This window comes from Acipenser ruthenus, chromosome 15, assembly GCF_902713425.1.
Source record: "Acipenser ruthenus chromosome 15, fAciRut3.2 maternal haplotype, whole genome shotgun sequence".
Classification (NCBI taxonomy): Eukaryota; Metazoa; Chordata; class Actinopteri; order Acipenseriformes; family Acipenseridae; genus Acipenser; species Acipenser ruthenus.
In genome coordinates this window covers 30,507,953-30,524,883 of record NC_081203.1, presented here as the reverse complement: position 1 = coordinate 30,524,883, position 16,931 = coordinate 30,507,953, and the positions used below count along the sequence as shown (strand labels likewise).

General features: G+C 33.6%; 1 protein-coding gene across 1 annotated transcript; it reads left to right on the top strand.

The window, feature by feature from the left end:
* The first annotated feature begins 14,401 nt into the window (after nucleotides 1-14,401).
* Nucleotides 14,402-16,460, top strand: LOC117422012 (homeobox protein goosecoid-like). Its single transcript, XM_034036604.2, has 3 exons — nucleotides 14,402-14,890; nucleotides 15,245-15,504; nucleotides 15,763-16,460. Exons 1-3 carry the CDS (start codon nucleotides 14,596-14,598, stop codon nucleotides 15,913-15,915), a joined length of 708 nt encoding a protein of 235 aa, XP_033892495.1. The 5' UTR covers nucleotides 14,402-14,595; the 3' UTR covers nucleotides 15,916-16,460.
* Nucleotides 16,461-16,931: the final 471 nt, after the last annotated feature.

The window sequence follows — 16,931 nt, the reverse complement described above, 5'->3', positions numbered from 1 at the left end:
TTGACTACCCAAGAACCTTGTTTTTTTTATTTAATTTAGTTTTCACTGCAGGTGCCATAAACTAAAAGAGGTTGTTTATGTTATTTAGACAAAAAGGTATGTAGAGTGTGTCACTCTACATGAAGTGGCTGAACACTTTCTGAGCAAAATGTCTGTACAATGTTTGTGCAATGACCCATTTTCTATTTTTTTTAAAAGAGATTATTTAAGTTAAATTTGTGTTTTCACTTGCGTGTACATCTAAAACAAGGCATTAGTAAACCACAGTTATGATATTACTTTATGAAAATGTGTCTTTTGCCAATTTTTTTTATTGTGCAGAAACCACAATGCCAGGGATTTAAAAAAAACAAAAAACCGTGATGTCTACTTTTATACTGTTTCTGTCAAAAATATTTTCTGGAATAGATCATGGTAATTAACCTACATAGAAACACAACAGAGAAGCACACAAAATATATCAGTGTAGGATAAGTAATAAGTAAAAAAAAAAAAAAAGGTTCATGTGATCTAATCCAAGGCTATCATTGTAGCGTGGCCAGGTCCTGCTGTAGGTGAGTACCCAGGGTCTGGAAAGTATGGGGATGATTTCAGAGAATACTATGGATATTAAAATGTCCAAGTCAAGCACATCATTTTTTTAAGATCAGTGCCTATTACAAAATTAGAGGAGTATTTTAACCCTTATTGTGTATTGTTTGACTTAAACATTTTTTTTTAATACTTATCATTTAAATTTTAACTTAACTGTTATATTACATGCAGAGGGTACAAAGCTTTCAGTATTTTCAGCTTCCTTCTTTATGGTGAATTGGTTATATTTTATCAGTTATTTTTTAAGGCTTATTTTGTATTCATAAATGTATCGTGTACCGATATGTATACATTTTAAAAGTATTTATTCATTGGCACTCAAATTGTCTCCATTTTTAAAATGTTTACACCCGGGTGCACATGAGTACCTGCACTTTTATGTTGAGAATTTCACCTCTGGGCGGAACTTTGAAATATATCTGCAGCAGAGCCAGTAAATTAAGCAAAAGTGCTTGTTATGGCAGGGAACTCACTTCAACCTTAGATCAAATCACATAAAACATATTTTAGGCGCTTCCAATACCAGATCAAATCGTCAATCGTCAACCGAATAGCTAGTATCTTATTTGTCCCCAATAAACAATACGTCCAATGATCAGCAAGGGAAATGATTGATATCTTACCTCAATTCATTACATCTCTGCTGTGCACCAGAGTTCACCTCCTTTTCCCCAGCCTCCACCTTTTTGGCTTCGTCTAACGGGGGAGGGCAGCTATCCTGCCCCCCCTGCCTTGGCTTCCCTATGCTCAGCCTCTCCACTTATCCGTGAACTAATTTATGGGCAGGGGTACCTCTATAAGCAAGCCTAAAGGCCAAAGAATGTAGTTTCAAATATGTATAAGGTAGTAGTGCTGTCTAGTCTATGTTTTAGTAAATAATCTATTGCATGAAATTCCTGACTAAAATACAGGATCACTGAACAGTTTAGTATTTCAGGTCAAGATAATTGGTGATTCAAATTACTTGCTTTGGGTAAAATATATATATATATTTTTTAAATAATTCAATTTTAAATAGTATAAAATATTTATACATATAAAATACAGGGCCTCTTTAGCTGGATGCAGAAATTTAATACGAGAGGGGGGATAACAGACCTGGTGGTTGAATTTCATTGTTGATTTAATAGAAATAAAACAGGATGGATTTGAGGATATTTCATTAATCTTCCTTTCCTTTCAGTAGAAAGGAAATGAAACCAAATGGAGTTGAAGTTTTGCTTGACTGTTGTGCTTTGGGCTGCCAATAACTATTTTTTTTCTCTGGCAAGTTAAAACCCAATTAGTCACACAAAATTCCTCCCTGATCCTTTACCCACTGTACAGAAAGAATAGTGTACTGTAGAAGGTCCCAGTGCTGCAGGTGCAAAGGACACTGAGAAACCTATTTACAAAGTGCTGCAGATTTTTGTCTAAATAATACATTATAATTACGTTCAGCAGGATAGACATATGCATGTCTGAAAGGTTAGTTCAGAGTTGTTGATCTCCCCAATTAATATCATATTTACAGGCAAGCCTGCTCCATTCACATCTGGTCATTTCCTATCTGGCTTATAAGATATAGAATTACCACATCTCCTACTCATCCAGGTCTTCTTTGAACTGAAGTGCTTTACAAAGTGTACATTTCTGATTCCTGATTCCCCATCTGACAGCTATACTAAAACTATAAGAAAGAGTTGAGGTAGCACTGTTGTTTAATCAAACATTACAGTTCTAATATTACAAGTTCTAGTCATTAACAATTGACTTTTAGTTGACCATTTTGTTCAGTGGAGCATGACGATTAACTGATAAAATCAAACATATTCAAATGCCAATATTAAAAACATGTGTTATTAACAATGTACCTCCATGTGATTAACAAACGCAACTGAGATCATTTACACTGGTAACGCTTGCTTATGGGGTTGTTCAAAAATAACAGAATCACTCCAAATAATATCTATTAGTAAAGGTAACTAGACATTAAGTATGGTGTACCACCAAGGACAAACACCATACCAAACATTCCAAAACGATTCTATATTTCATTACTTCTGATAAAATCAAAAGCAATTGTGATGCCAATAATAACATGCTGGAAGCAGTCTAATTTGATAGCTTGTGGTTTATGGGTTGTCTAAAGGTTTCCAGCACTGTGAAGTATAAGCTATTACAAAAATAAAAGCTGGAATAATGTAATATTCTCTTTAATTTCATGCATTAGCCGGGTTGATGAAGTACGCATGGTTTAGCTGAGCTTGCTAAGTAAAACAGTACATTAATGACAGAGGCAAGAATAATAATCCATTGTGTGTTTCCATCATTGAGATTAGGGATAAGGTCATGGTTAGAATGCAAGAGATATTGTCATAAAAATATTATCTAAGATAAAAAAAAGTAAATTCTGAATGCTTACTGTACCTTACACATTGTTAAAATCGAATCAAATATATTAGACAGTTCAGCGCTTGCACCTGGGCAGGTCATTATTGGATCAATGGTATTTTCAGAAAGACGAAGACAGAGGCTATTTTGACCTACTTGTGACTCACAAATTATCAAAATCGGATTATCGGTTCTACTCCTCTCGTGAGAACATCGAAAACAAAGAAATGGTTAGGTATTCTGTGACCTTGACCTGGAGGTCAAATGTCAAATGTTTCCTTGTATATGCCTTAGTCTACCTGTGTGACAATGACCTCCATAAACTTTAGAGTTACAGAATGTGAAAGACAGACAGACGTGTGGATGGAAAGTATCATTTTAGCAATCCACTTTGCAGGTTGCATATAAATACTGTGTATTTATCATTTACTGTACCCTTAACAGATTATTCTTTTAATAATATATGCAATGCAGTGATTTATATACACATATGCTATAATCATTTAAAATGACTAATAACTAATTAATTAATAATATTAAACATTTAGCTTTGACTGGTTCCTCTGTTTCCTGTTGCTGATTATGAATAATACGGTATTTCCTGCATTTTTATGTTTGAGCTAGTACCAGAAAACAGACTCATTTGACAGTGACAATAGCCCCCTTTATTTAGCTATTATATATTTTTATATCCAGGAGCTACTGTAGGACAAAAGAGTTTTCCTATGTATTTCCAGGATTATTAAATTACATATATAATAAACTTCCTGGGAATGTACAGTATTAGTTAGGGTTTAGAGCACAATTCATCCCTTCCATGCTCAGGTTACACCTAATGAGGATAATTATTACATGGCTTAACTATAATTCTGTATTGATTCTCAGGCTCCTGAAAAGCTTTTGTTGGCAAGCTACACTGCACTGGCCTAACAAAAGGCATCTTTAGCTTGTGTAAACACTGTAAGCCTAAGGTCTCACCCCGATCTGCTGCCAGTCTTCATACTTGTCCTCTAATATAGTTAATACAGAAAACATATAAGGATGGGATTAGGCCCTGGCTTACACCACACGGAAGAAAATTAAATGTCTGAGAGAAAATATGCAGTTAATTCCCTCCTGTCAACAGTGGATATTAAAGATTATTAGTTGGCACATTGAATTATTTGTAAATCACAATGGTGGCACTGTTAAATTTTGTATTTAATTTGAGGGCAGCAAGTGAAACCCAGGTTATAAGAGAGGTATCATTTGATATTGATTGTAAAGTAGTTAGGAGGTTTTAGTAAGGGGCATGACAGATGTTAGCTTAAGTTATGATTTTTTTGTGTGTGTTATTTTCTTGACATTGAAAAATATCAATACAGTTCAATCTATAATAAATGTAATCTTCATTAATAACACTGTTACAACCCTTGAGAAGATGATCATAAATCATCTCCTTTTAAATGTTATTTTATGAACAACAGGGTAATGATATATGCAGCTGTTTTATGAAACTACAGTGGGGAAAAAAAACACCTTCAACTTAATTTCTCCCTCTTGTAACCCAACGTATATCAAACTAAACAAAATGTGCTTTTCAGTTGAACCTCGTTTTAGCAGGGTGCTCAGACCTCTTGCAGAAGTGTAACCCAAAACCTGACTGAACATTCCTTGCAAAGTGATTAGGTAGAACTGAAATCATCTTTGATTCAAATTTTGCAAATCACTGTAATTACTTGCGTACATAAAGTATGATTATATTTACCTAAACAATTATACACTTGAGCTCAGTAATTTGTGTGTATCGTGGGTTCAGAAAGATTTGGATCTGTTGCCTTTATCAGCGAGTTATACAAATTTAGCGTCCACTGCTCTTAATCTATTTGCACAAGTGCACTATTTAAAGGAAGTTATGTTTACTGACTGATCAATTTAACAGTCATAATAAATAATAATAAATATGTATGTATATGTATAGAAAATGTTGTACTGATACAGTCTACACAAAGACAAAAAAAAGACACTGAATAGGGAAGAACAAAGTTTCTGACTCAAAGGCCCTACTAAAGAAATACCTGTAGATAACTGGGAGCTATTTCTGTTCTATACACCAAAACGCAAATGTTGAAACAAGCGTTGGTAAAACTGTTTTGTATTGTTCAAATGCGCATCAGGCAGGGACCCTCTTTTTTCAAATTTTTCGAATTGGTTCTGAATTGTTTCAGACCAATCAAGGCTTATTCAGATGCCTGCATATGTAGGAAACCAGTAAGAATAACAAATGCTTCATTATGTAAAGCTGTGACTGTGATAAGTATAGGTAGTATTCAGGCCAGCTGACTGTAACACTGTAAGGCTCACGGCAAAGATTTCAATCTTCACCATAACCTGAACAGGAGAATGCAATAAAAACTATAGAAACTTCATTTATAGTAAATGCAATTTACTTCCGGAAGGATCGCCCTTTGATCTTTTTAAAATGTCTAGAAATAACTGCACATGTTATAGTACTGACTTGTAGTTTAACTTTAGACATAGCTCTCTACAAAAATAATGAATAAATCAAGTGCATAGTGCAACCACACAAGATAATTTACTAGTCAGTACCTCCGCCAGTAAAATATCCAGCTTTTTATTGGGTTTTACTCTGTTGTGTACCCTATTTAGCACCTGAAAAGGATTAATTGAGACCACCAGTAGCTTGAGGGACTTAATCTCTAGTATTTTGTTACTGGTGGGGTTGTTCGAGTCAATCCAGGTGCTCTTGGTAATTCTTCCCAGCATTCAACAATATGTTTTCTGTTTCAAACTAGTTCCTTACGGCTCTAATATGTTGCATATTTTTTGCCATTTGCAGGTTGTTCTCAGTGGGATGTAGGGGTGCCCATCAGATTATGCAGCCCACTGAAAAATGAATTTTGATGACTTGATCTAAATCACTTCCTTTGTGCAGGACAATAATCAGTGCATTCTTTAACCTCTGTCCTTTGAATAATTTCTTGTTTTAACTTTATAAAATTAGTTCTCGTGAAATATATGACTGTTGATTGTTTTAAAACTCATTCAGTCAAACATGAATATATTATACTTTGTGAAAAGATTTATTGGTTCAGACATAATGTTTTCCTTCTAATTCATCGGAAGCCACTTATTTGGATGTGATTTGATCATCTTCATCTTCCTCACCCAATCTATTGTGTGATGTTGTCATAGAACATTCTGTCAGTCTGGGCAAAATGGAATTGTCATAGCAGCAGTGCCTGTAAGGCTTTCAGGAAATCGAATTACATAGATTGTGATTAAAATTGATCAATAACATTTTTTTCGGGTTTCTTTTTAGAACAGTCCTCCTTTGTTTTAGTGTACCTCCATAATGCAACTCTCACATTCCGCCAACTATTCCTTCTGAACCAAAGTGCTCTATCCAATGCTATTGAGTATATTATCCTGCCATTTTCTCTGTCTGTCATCTGCTAGTTCCCCTGAGCAAGTAAATGGACATAAATGCCCTGCAGTCTGTCTCACTTTACCACCTTAAAGATGCTGTTGACCAATTAAAGAGCATAACATAAATCTTTTTTAAATACTGTACAGGGCACACTAGTGTGTTTGGGTTGCTTATATGCTTTGTTTGTATATTTGCAATTTTTTTTTGTAATGCTTGGAATATTTTATTCTGAGCTCACTTATAATGCCTGTTTTACCATTGAAGTGAATGCTTTACTCTATGGATGCCCTACTATCCTTGTTACCTGTTGGATTTCCAGTTACCACAACATGCATTCTGATCCTTGCTAAAATGAGCCAACATATCATCTATTTTATAGTACATGCTTTATTTATTTAAACAGTTTAGTTATTAAATAGACTGCGATTGTGATGCTATCATTCTTAAACACTTTGTTGCCTGGTTGTTAAAGTCTGAATAAAGACTTATCTCTTGACCATTAGCCATCCCAAGTGTAATCCACTGAGGTGGTCAGCCTAGATTCTACAACATAAACATCCATTACCAATACAATTTGGCACTTTAATCGTTTATCCCAGGTTAGGGATAAAATCAAAAACATGAATTAAAAGTATCACTTTTTGAGTAAATCTGACTTTAACAAGTGTGACAGTTAGGAGATACTTGCATTGCTGCATTGCTGCTGTCCATGGTACACCAACACCCCATAGTTCCAAATAATAACATATTCAGTACATTAATGAACATGTAAACAGACGTAATACGTCAGTTGTCCACAACACTAGGTATTGTGGCATCATCATATAAGGATAATATAATAATAATATTTAATTAAATTTATTTTGGACGTACAGTATCCTTTCAGCACAGTTGTTTGGTTGAACTAATTACTAGCAAGTCATTTTCCACTTAGCTAAGATATAGATAAGATATAAATAAAACTTTAAAAGTCTTTCAAAAAAATTATTTTCAACTAAAAAGTGTTTAGACTTTGCTCTGCGTCTTGATAAATCATAATAACATGCTTTTATGTTAGGGACCTATAATATGTATAAAAGAAATGTAAAAGCAGTTTGTTAAAAGTCCACTCAGCAATTCATGTCCGTATCCTGGTTTGAACATTTTGATCAAATAATTGGTGGCTCCATTATTATAGTGGCCTTTTTCTATCATTGCTTTGAATTTTTTTTTCTGATTTAAAATCGTCTTAAATATCACCTTTCCAAAACACATGGAAAGAAAAAGAATGCCTTCAAATATAAAACATGCAAATGTAATTCTGATTTAAGACACTACGTGCAATTAGATATCTGAAGCCTACATTCATATTTGTCCTTTCAAAAGAGCTATCTGGCTAGCTGCTTTTAATCAGTAATTAAAGGATAGCTAGATGGATTCACAAAATGATAAATAATTGGCAACCTCAAGAAATAAGAGCCATTCTATTGTACCAGCTGACAAGACCTTCTGAGTAAAATCTTAGGCAGTTCTGCATTAGAAGTGAATGAAACCATTTAAGCAGAAAATGACATGCACTGATGTGTAACATATCAAATGTTTTTTAAATGTTTGTAAATAAATTGTTTAGATTGTATATATGTTAGCCTTTGTAAATCATCCATTATTTATTTATTTATGAACCAAGAAGTCTATTTTACAATGGAAGCTTTTCTAAGATGGCGACAATCCTAGATAAAATCATAATGCAGTTGTAACATCAGCATCAAGTGTATCAAGTTTATTTAAATATGTAATATTTTAAATATGTATTAAGGCTTGTTATATATTAAACAGCAGATCTATATCTATCTATCTATCTATCTATCTATCTATCTATCTATCTATCTATCTATCTATCTATCTATCTATATATATATATATATATATATATATATATATATATATATATCTGTCTCTCTCTCTCTCTCTCTCTCTCTCTCTCTCTCTCTCTCTCTCTCACTCCCTATATATAAAGTTATTAATTTTACCATGCGGACTTGAGCACATAATCCTTTGTTAGTTACCCATGATAAGATTTGAAAGACAGCTTAAATGGACTTCTGTGTCCAGTAGCTGTAACAACACAAGTACAAAGTGATTGCCCTTATCATTGAAAAGACAGCTAAAATAAACACTTGTGAAGTTAATGCCAGGGTAACCATGAGCAATGTGATAGTGTTAAATGTAATGTTCAATTTATCACATCTCTGGGTTCCAGGGTCTTTCTTCCTACTTGGCTGAAATCTGTTTCTATTAATTATTATTTGCTATGTTTGAAGCAATATATATGATATCAAGTATTGCTTAATGTTATGTTTGTACATCCTGTTTTATTCATGTGACTCATTTATAAATTAAAGTAGACATGTATATAGGGCGTACAATTATTTTGTTAAGATTTCATCAGCAGTTTACTTTTCTATAGCCAGCACACATGCAGCTATAGTGGCAAAGAGTGCTTTTTTACTTGCTCCTAGGCACTGTATAACTGTACCTTGACTTGAACAGGCTGGTGTCATGGTGGTGTGTACATTATAAAAACAAATTGCAGCTTAGAAGTTAGCATTAAAAAATGATTTGAAACTCTTTCAAAATGTTCTCTTTTTTTCTTTAAATCAGGCAGGCAATGAATTGGCAATGAATGTTCCCCTGCTTGTCTATTCAGTTCCATGAGTTCTGGTGGTCAAGGAGTGGAATAAACATCACAAATTAACACCACTCCCAAATTATGCATAGCTGGCACCTTTTTGACAATAATTTCACTTGCATTGAGAATGAAACTTCCCTCAGAGGATGCAGGGTTTAGTCACACAGAGGTGGCAGCACTGTGTGTAAAAGCTCACACTGCTTTGGCATCTACTAGAACTGATCTTGGATAAATATAAGACTTTCATGTTAGTCTGGCACCTTTCATTTGCACACCATTTATCACAGAAAAATAACTCTCAACTAAATCAAACTGGTTTACCTCAACCAATGACCTCAACTTTTCTTAGTAACAAAACTATATTAATGTTTATTCTAGACATTATTATTGATTTGCAGTATAAATCTAAACTTTTTGTAGACATATTTAAAGTATTATTTAACTAAAACCACAGTACATAATTTGCTTTATCTGTACTGTAAAAGAAGGTCTACCCAGGGTATAATGACCATAATTATACAATTGTTGTTTCACCCCCTCAAAATATGATTACATCTAAAAGAAATCACACATCGAATGATGTTTCCCATTGAGTTAGACCAACGACAGAAATAGGTTCAGATCCAATCACACTTAAATGGCGCTTTTACTGTATATTAATGTAAAGTATGTTTGACTTGCACAAGAGAACATTATTTGAACTGAAAACACCTTTTAGTCAGACAGTTTGCAGGAATGCATCAACCTGCTGATAAGCCTGATGCACTCTACTCAATTAATATTTCGCCACTGGGTCAGACATGCTTGTAACTCATTCTAGGCAGCTTGAAGTAGTATGGTAAACTGTGATATAATTTTTTTTGCCTGGGTCTCATAGCTGTTGAATGTGGTTTATATGAACTAACAAAGGCACACTGTATTGAGAAAAGCGTGTATATGTCAACCTGACATATACAATAAATATTAATTTCACTGCAGCGACACTATGGAATTATATATTTTATTTAAAGGTCTTTTCCAGACCCTTCCCTATCCCAGCTGAAACACACAGGAAATAAACACACTGAGCTGTCTGGCACCGGGCAGCTATCCAGGTTCTGCTCCGTCTAGCAGCCTGGAGGAGGCTTGCACCCCCAATTAGACAGGGACAGTTTATTTACACTGGGCAGATAATACACAGGTAATTCTCTAAACTGTGTCACTTTACATCCTTGAAATGGTCTTTTTAGCCATTTTTATTTATTCATATACAAATAGGACTCCATTTGAACACATTTATTTCTGAATGTGCTTTTACCTTTGTTAAAAACCATTGCCCAGTGCCAGTATTATAGCCTGTTTGTTACCACTAGTTCATATGATTTACCTATATGAAAATAACTGACTGGGCCACTATACTATATATGCAAGTATGAAAGTGAAGATAATATTATTTTGTATAATTTTGCTTGATTTGTTTAACCCATCAACTATATTTTTCTAATAATGTATTCACTTTGGGTTTTTCTGATCAAATCCTTAATGAACATTTAGATACAAAGGATGTTTTTTTTCACAGTTTAAGTTGTAGGGTTGTCTAAAGTATGTCCACTGTAGACCATTTATAGATTTGATTGATGCAATCTATTCAGCTTGTAAGTGGTGCCTTCACACCTCATTCACGGCTTGTAATTCCAAATGGATATTTCTTTTGAAAAATCCTTTCACTTTCAGCTTTCTGCTGCCACTTGATAGTTGAAATGTAAGAAATTGATGCTAGGTGCCAGTTTTTTTAATTATAGTTTGACTGCAAAGCAAAGCCCAAAGAGCAAGTGTCTTTTCATACTGCTCAAAAAGGCTGAAATGTTTACATATCAAAAGGCTATAGGCCAATTTCTGTCAAAATTATACATGAAGTTAAGCAGTACAAGCAATTTATTTAAACACTAGTCATTGTAGAAAAATTCAAGACCATATGCGTCTTTAGCATTTTTTTTTTTTTACAAATGCATTTGACCCATAACTTGGCAAGACGTGCAAACTACATAATTCACTGCTTAAATGTAAAATCCTCTTGACATTCAAATAAAAGGTCTTCATTAATAAGAGTTTTATGGAAATGGCAACACAAGCTGTTATTGTTGATGGGGGGTTGAAAATGTATCTTGTTCAAAAATTGAGTTGAAATCCATAACTGTTATGAGAGAGAAATTAAAAAAGAGAAAGAAAAAATAAAACAATGAAGAATGACAAACCGTTAAATCTAACACGTGCTTACAATGCAATTATTCACTGCCTTTATATCAATTAGTAACCTTTTAACCTGCTTTAAAAAACTTTTTGAACCAGACAAATCACATTAATAGTATTCACAATTATTATTATTATTATTATTATTATTATTATTATTATTATTATTATTATTCAGACAATAGACGCCAGGGTAAAAGTATACATTGTAGTCCAATGAATCTTGTCTAGGAACAGTATAGAGAACGGGAAAGAGCTGTAAGGCTGGCACCCTGCTTATTGGGGTGCTGCCTTGGTGTTTGTTATCTGTACTGAATGTGCTCAACACGGTTATCAGTGTAACCTACATCATTTTATATATATATATATATATATATATATATATATATATATATATGTGTGTGTGTATATATATATATATATATATATATGTGTGTGTGTGTGTGTGTGTGTGTGTGCGTGCGTGCGTGCGTGCGTGCGTGCGTGCGTGTGTGTGTTCTTCTTTTTTTACGTTTTATAAATATATAATTACAATACCATGGTAATAATAATAATAATAATAATAATAATAATAATAATAATAATAATAATAATAATAATAATAATAAAAACACTCCAAAAAGTAACGTACCGACAACCAACAATACGCACCTAGACCCTGTGTTAGAATGGTCTGTCTGTTATTGATTTGTAATTTAAATAGGTTTTGGATATGAAAAATGAAAAATGAAAAGTTTTATAAATGCATAGCAATCGATGGAACACATCAGCGAAATGTTCAGAACAGCAAATTGATCCTGAAATCTCTCAGGTCGTGCTTGTTGTGTGCATCAGGTCGCCTCCAGTACATTTGCTTTCCTAGGAGTTGTGTCTGCAGCTATGCCGTCGTTTACATTCATAAAGCTTCATGTACGCTTCAGTATTAAATAATTCCTAAGCAATACTGAAAAAAGAATCAGTGCTGTAATTACAATAAAATGCATCATCTCATTTTTTACGTTTGTGGTGTGGAACTGTTTTTTTTTTTTTATGATCAACGGTTTTATTAGTTTGAGTTTTGTGATGTTACCATTTCAAAATATTGTTTAGCCTATTGAGTATGTTTATATAATTTAATGTAACAATTTATTGAACGTCTCAGCCAGAGGGCGACTCGTAGGGGATACTTATTCATTTCCAAAAGTACAGACATGTCTTAAACTAAACCCGTCAAATCGAAAAAAATCGAAAAAAATCTAATTGATGACAAATGCGCACTGCAAAGGTGTTTTGAAAGACTTACCAAAATACAGTTGTGAAGTTACAGTGTAGGCTACACAGGAGCTGGGGAAGCGCGTTCATTATTTATTTAATTATTAATGGTTCAGTTTTGATGCATGGGTTTTCAATGTGAACAAAAAACACATTCACAAATCAGCATTTCTAAGACAAAGAACATATAGCCTAAAATGAACACATTTAAATAATGGCCGCCCAGATGAATTACTGTTAATTTCTTAGCTTTTATTGATGTTCCATAGGTATGCACTATCTGTTTATTTTGTGTATTATTATTGTTTATTATTATTATATTATAAAGAATATGATTGTTTTCAATCAAAGTATAACCAACTTGGATTTCAGTAGGATATACGTTTTTAATGTAAAAATCCATCCACCAAGATGTACTTAGTATTTGTTAAGTCGTTTTAAATTAATAAAAAATAAATAAAGTAGAATGATTTGTATCCCGAAGTTTATAAAGAAAATTCCGTCATCAAAGTTTGGTTCTGAATGTAAATTTGGGTCGCTTTTGTATACTTTAATAACAGAGGGGATTGAAAGTGAAAATCCATCCACACACCTGAACGGCCAATAGCATTTTAGAAATCAATTAATATTATACCCTCTAAATGAAAATTAAACCGACTGCGACATTGTAATAAGTATTTAGTGACTGTAAGAATGGAAGCGCTAATGGGTGTTATCTTATCCCATCAAGAATCGTTTGTTCCTTGAAAACAGACGCTAATGGGGTGTTTATATTAAATGCGTACAATTTCCTACCTACTTTGATGGGGTTGCTGATGGGGGTAAATGCACTAATCTCTTCGTGTTCACCTCCTGTGGATTCTATATGACAGCCGTGTCAGACCAGAACAGTCCTGCAAATAACAAGCGAAGTAAATACTTGAGATTTCTAACAAGTCAAAACCACAGGGCTTGATTACTTTGTTTACAAAAAACCGAAAAGCATATATCTGAGAGCTTTGAATAGAAATATAAAAGTTATTTTGTTTTATATGGAAACTTTTTTTTTTGTCAGGCTATATTATTGCATGGCTTTGGCTCACTTCTATCAAAACATTCCCATTATAACAGTGTTTAAATTGTTGTATTTGTTGCATTACAAAATAAATTATACCATTCAATATTCTTACTGATCAGTTAAGACCAATTCAGTTGTCTTTTGTGAATTTGAAAATTCTTTGCAATATTGCCTAATGCATGGACATAGTAAAGAGAAACTAAAAACTTGTTTTAATTTACATACCTGTATGGCTATATACTACTTTAAAATCCAGGATCTTTTCACGATTGTATATACTAAAATATCCCTTAATTTACCATAAATAATTCCGTTAATTATTTTAATTAATGTGTGAATTATATTGCAAAATGTATTCGTGTAATATTTCAAGATTAATTTACATAGGAACGAATTAAGTATAGATACATTATATTACAACACAATCTATAATGGATCGGCATTTGTAACTTCCTGGTAAACGACAAAACAAGAACCTTAAACAAAAAAACATCTGCAGTAACAGGTTAATAAAGATGTTGACTGCAAATCTCCTTTGCGTACAATAGAATTAATCAGATTAGCGTGTACAATTAGCTGCTACGACAGACATCGGTTCGAGTTTGGTGATTTTAACAAAAGTCTGCTAATTGAAAGGATTAACTTAATGTAATTAATTCTCAATACACAGATCGGTGTTTTTCACACCATTGTGTGCTAACCCCCAGTAAGAGCCAATTTGGTTTTGCTTGTCATCTGCATTTTTAGCAGAAGCTAAATCCTCAATGACGTCAGTCGGGTATAAAACAGGGGAGAGGTTCAGATGAACCACAAAAACAAGTCACTCAGTTGCGATTAATCCTCCAGGAGACTAAGTTTTAACAGTACAAGAAACTGAACGTGTTGTTGAAGATTGCTACTTTCAAACGAATTTGGTTTATTTTCTCAACAACCAGATTTGAAAAAAATAAAGTAACCTTTTTTTTTTCCTCTTCAAGGTTTCTTTTTTCTGTGATGCCTGCTGGCATGTTCAGCATCGACAGCATTTTAGCTGGCAGACCCGGCTGCAAGGAATCCGTTTTACTACATCGGAATGCTCCGGTTGTTTTTTCTAATTTGACGGATTCACTGTACGCTACCGATTACAGTGGGCTTTATGCTCACACAGCACCTCCTGCTTCAGTAAATGGATCTAGGCTCGGATATAATAACTATTATTATGGACAGCTTCACATGCAGGGACCAGCTAGACCAGGTTGCTGTGGCACGATACCTCCTCTTGGCGCACAGTGTCCATGCATTCCTGCAGGTAACTTGGAATTTTGCTGTCTCTTAAGACAATTGTTTTATGCAGTCATTGTATAATGTACTTCACCAATACGCATAGTTTTAATATCCTTTTGAAATATAGACAAGGTACAAAAAAATAAGATTAACATGGACAGTTTTTTGCGCCAAATACGAAATGGTATTGCATTGGTGTACACTGTTAACAAAACAGTACCTGTAACGGAGAAAAGTACACGTTTCCAACTCTTAAAAGACCAAGTATAATTATTTAGCATGTATTGTATTATTCATCTATTGTAATTTATTTGTGTATGAGTTTGATGTAATTATGTATAATGATTAATGGATATTTGTTTTAAATTGGGTTTTGTAGGTTATGACGGTGCTAGCTCGGTGTTGCTGTCCCCTGTCCCTCATCAGATGATGCCCTATATGAATGTAGGAACATTGTCTAGGACTGAACTTCAGCTTCTTAACCAGTTGCACTGCAGACGGAAGAGGAGACATCGTACCATCTTCACCGATGAACAGCTGGAAGCTCTAGAGAATCTGTTCCAGGAAACCAAGTACCCCGACGTTGGAACAAGGGAACAGCTGGCACGGAGAGTGCACCTTAGAGAGGAAAAAGTTGAGGTAAATATATGTTCCCACTCTGAAACACTTACTGTTATTTCGCCTATTTCTTTAAAAAAGCAATGTGCGTATTGCGTAATGTGTCACTATGTGTACTACTGTATAAAAGATTACGCACGTACAATGATGTCCATAAACAAGCCTATGTGTGTTTGATGCTCGACAAAAGTAGCTATATACACATGGGCGTAGCGGTATACACTACATTTGTTGCTCCCAATTACCCAATATAACGTACCAATCTTTATCTTGTTATAGGTGTGGTTCAAAAACCGCAGAGCCAAGTGGAGGAGGCAGAAGAGGTCTTCTTCAGAAGAACCAGAAAACTCACCAAAATGGAACAAATCTTCCAACATTTCAACAGAAAAAACAGAAGATGAAGCAAAAAGTGAAGTGGATTCGGACAGCTGATAAATAATTCTATTTTCTAAAGACTTTGCACAAATGGATCCATTTAACTTGCACATATCCCTGCGTTTCCCTGGAGACATTCTGTAAATAGTGTACATAGTGTGTGGATTTTGAAGTAATAACAATCTGTTGCATTGGTGTTGCACAAGTATATACCGTAAGGTTTATTTTTGTTGTTGTTTTTAACATGGATATTTATATTTAAATTGAATACAACTTTATTAAACGCACACTGGCTACATAAAGTAAAAATACCTGAAGGCTACGGTGCTATAAATAGATTTTCCCAGAAGAGCAATTTGCTTTTTTTAATTATTTTCTCTGGGGGCGAATTATTCCTTTGATTTGCGAAATCTGGAATTCTGTTAAGGGTTACTTTGAGCATCATCAAGTGTAGTATATGCAAACCATTTCAGTATTGAAATATTACAGTAACGCCTGTAAAAATGTAAAACAAATTAATAAAGTTACTATTATATCTTAAATTGTGTTGCTTGTACTTGCAGTAAAAGCTGCAATCATGGAATAAAATGTTAATTACTTCACCACACTGCTCAGACTTTTTCATCTCAGTAACTTACTGTTAACGGTACCATTTTCTTTTTAATCAAAATAAAAAAAAAATCATATCAAACTTTAGTTCAAACATTGTGTGTGTATATATATATATATTTAAAATATGCTGGTGTATTTTAATGAAGATGTAAGATAATTTGGGACAGGTCTACACTGCTCAATAGGTGATTCACACTATTTGTAATTCAATGTTCTTAATTTATATAAAAAAATATGCAACATGTAGAATGTTAGGCTTATTCAAAATGCTTTACATGGTTTAAAAATCCATTCAGTTACAGGATGCTATACAAATTAAAAAAAGTTCCAGGTGATATAAAATGATACATCTGTTGTTGTAGTGGATTGATGGAGTAGCTTCTGGATATAATAACAGTTTTCTTAACATTTTTGGAATCATTTATAGTTTCTGTCAAATCTAACCCTTTTGCTTTTGTAGG

What these genes read in the sequence shown, in the direction of transcription:
- LOC117422012 (XM_034036604.2), top strand. Translation starts at nt 14,596, where the DNA reads ATGCCTGCTGGCATGTTCAGCATCGACAGCATTTTAGCTGGCAGACCC. An exon ending in GTGTCCATGCATTCCTGCAG is followed by an intron (nt 14,891 to 15,244) that starts GTAACTTGGAAT and finishes TGGGTTTTGTAG; the next exon opens with GTTATGACGGTGCTAGCTCG. An exon ending in TTAGAGAGGAAAAAGTTGAG is followed by an intron (nt 15,505 to 15,762) that starts GTAAATATATGT and finishes ATCTTGTTATAG; the next exon opens with GTGTGGTTCAAAAACCGCAG.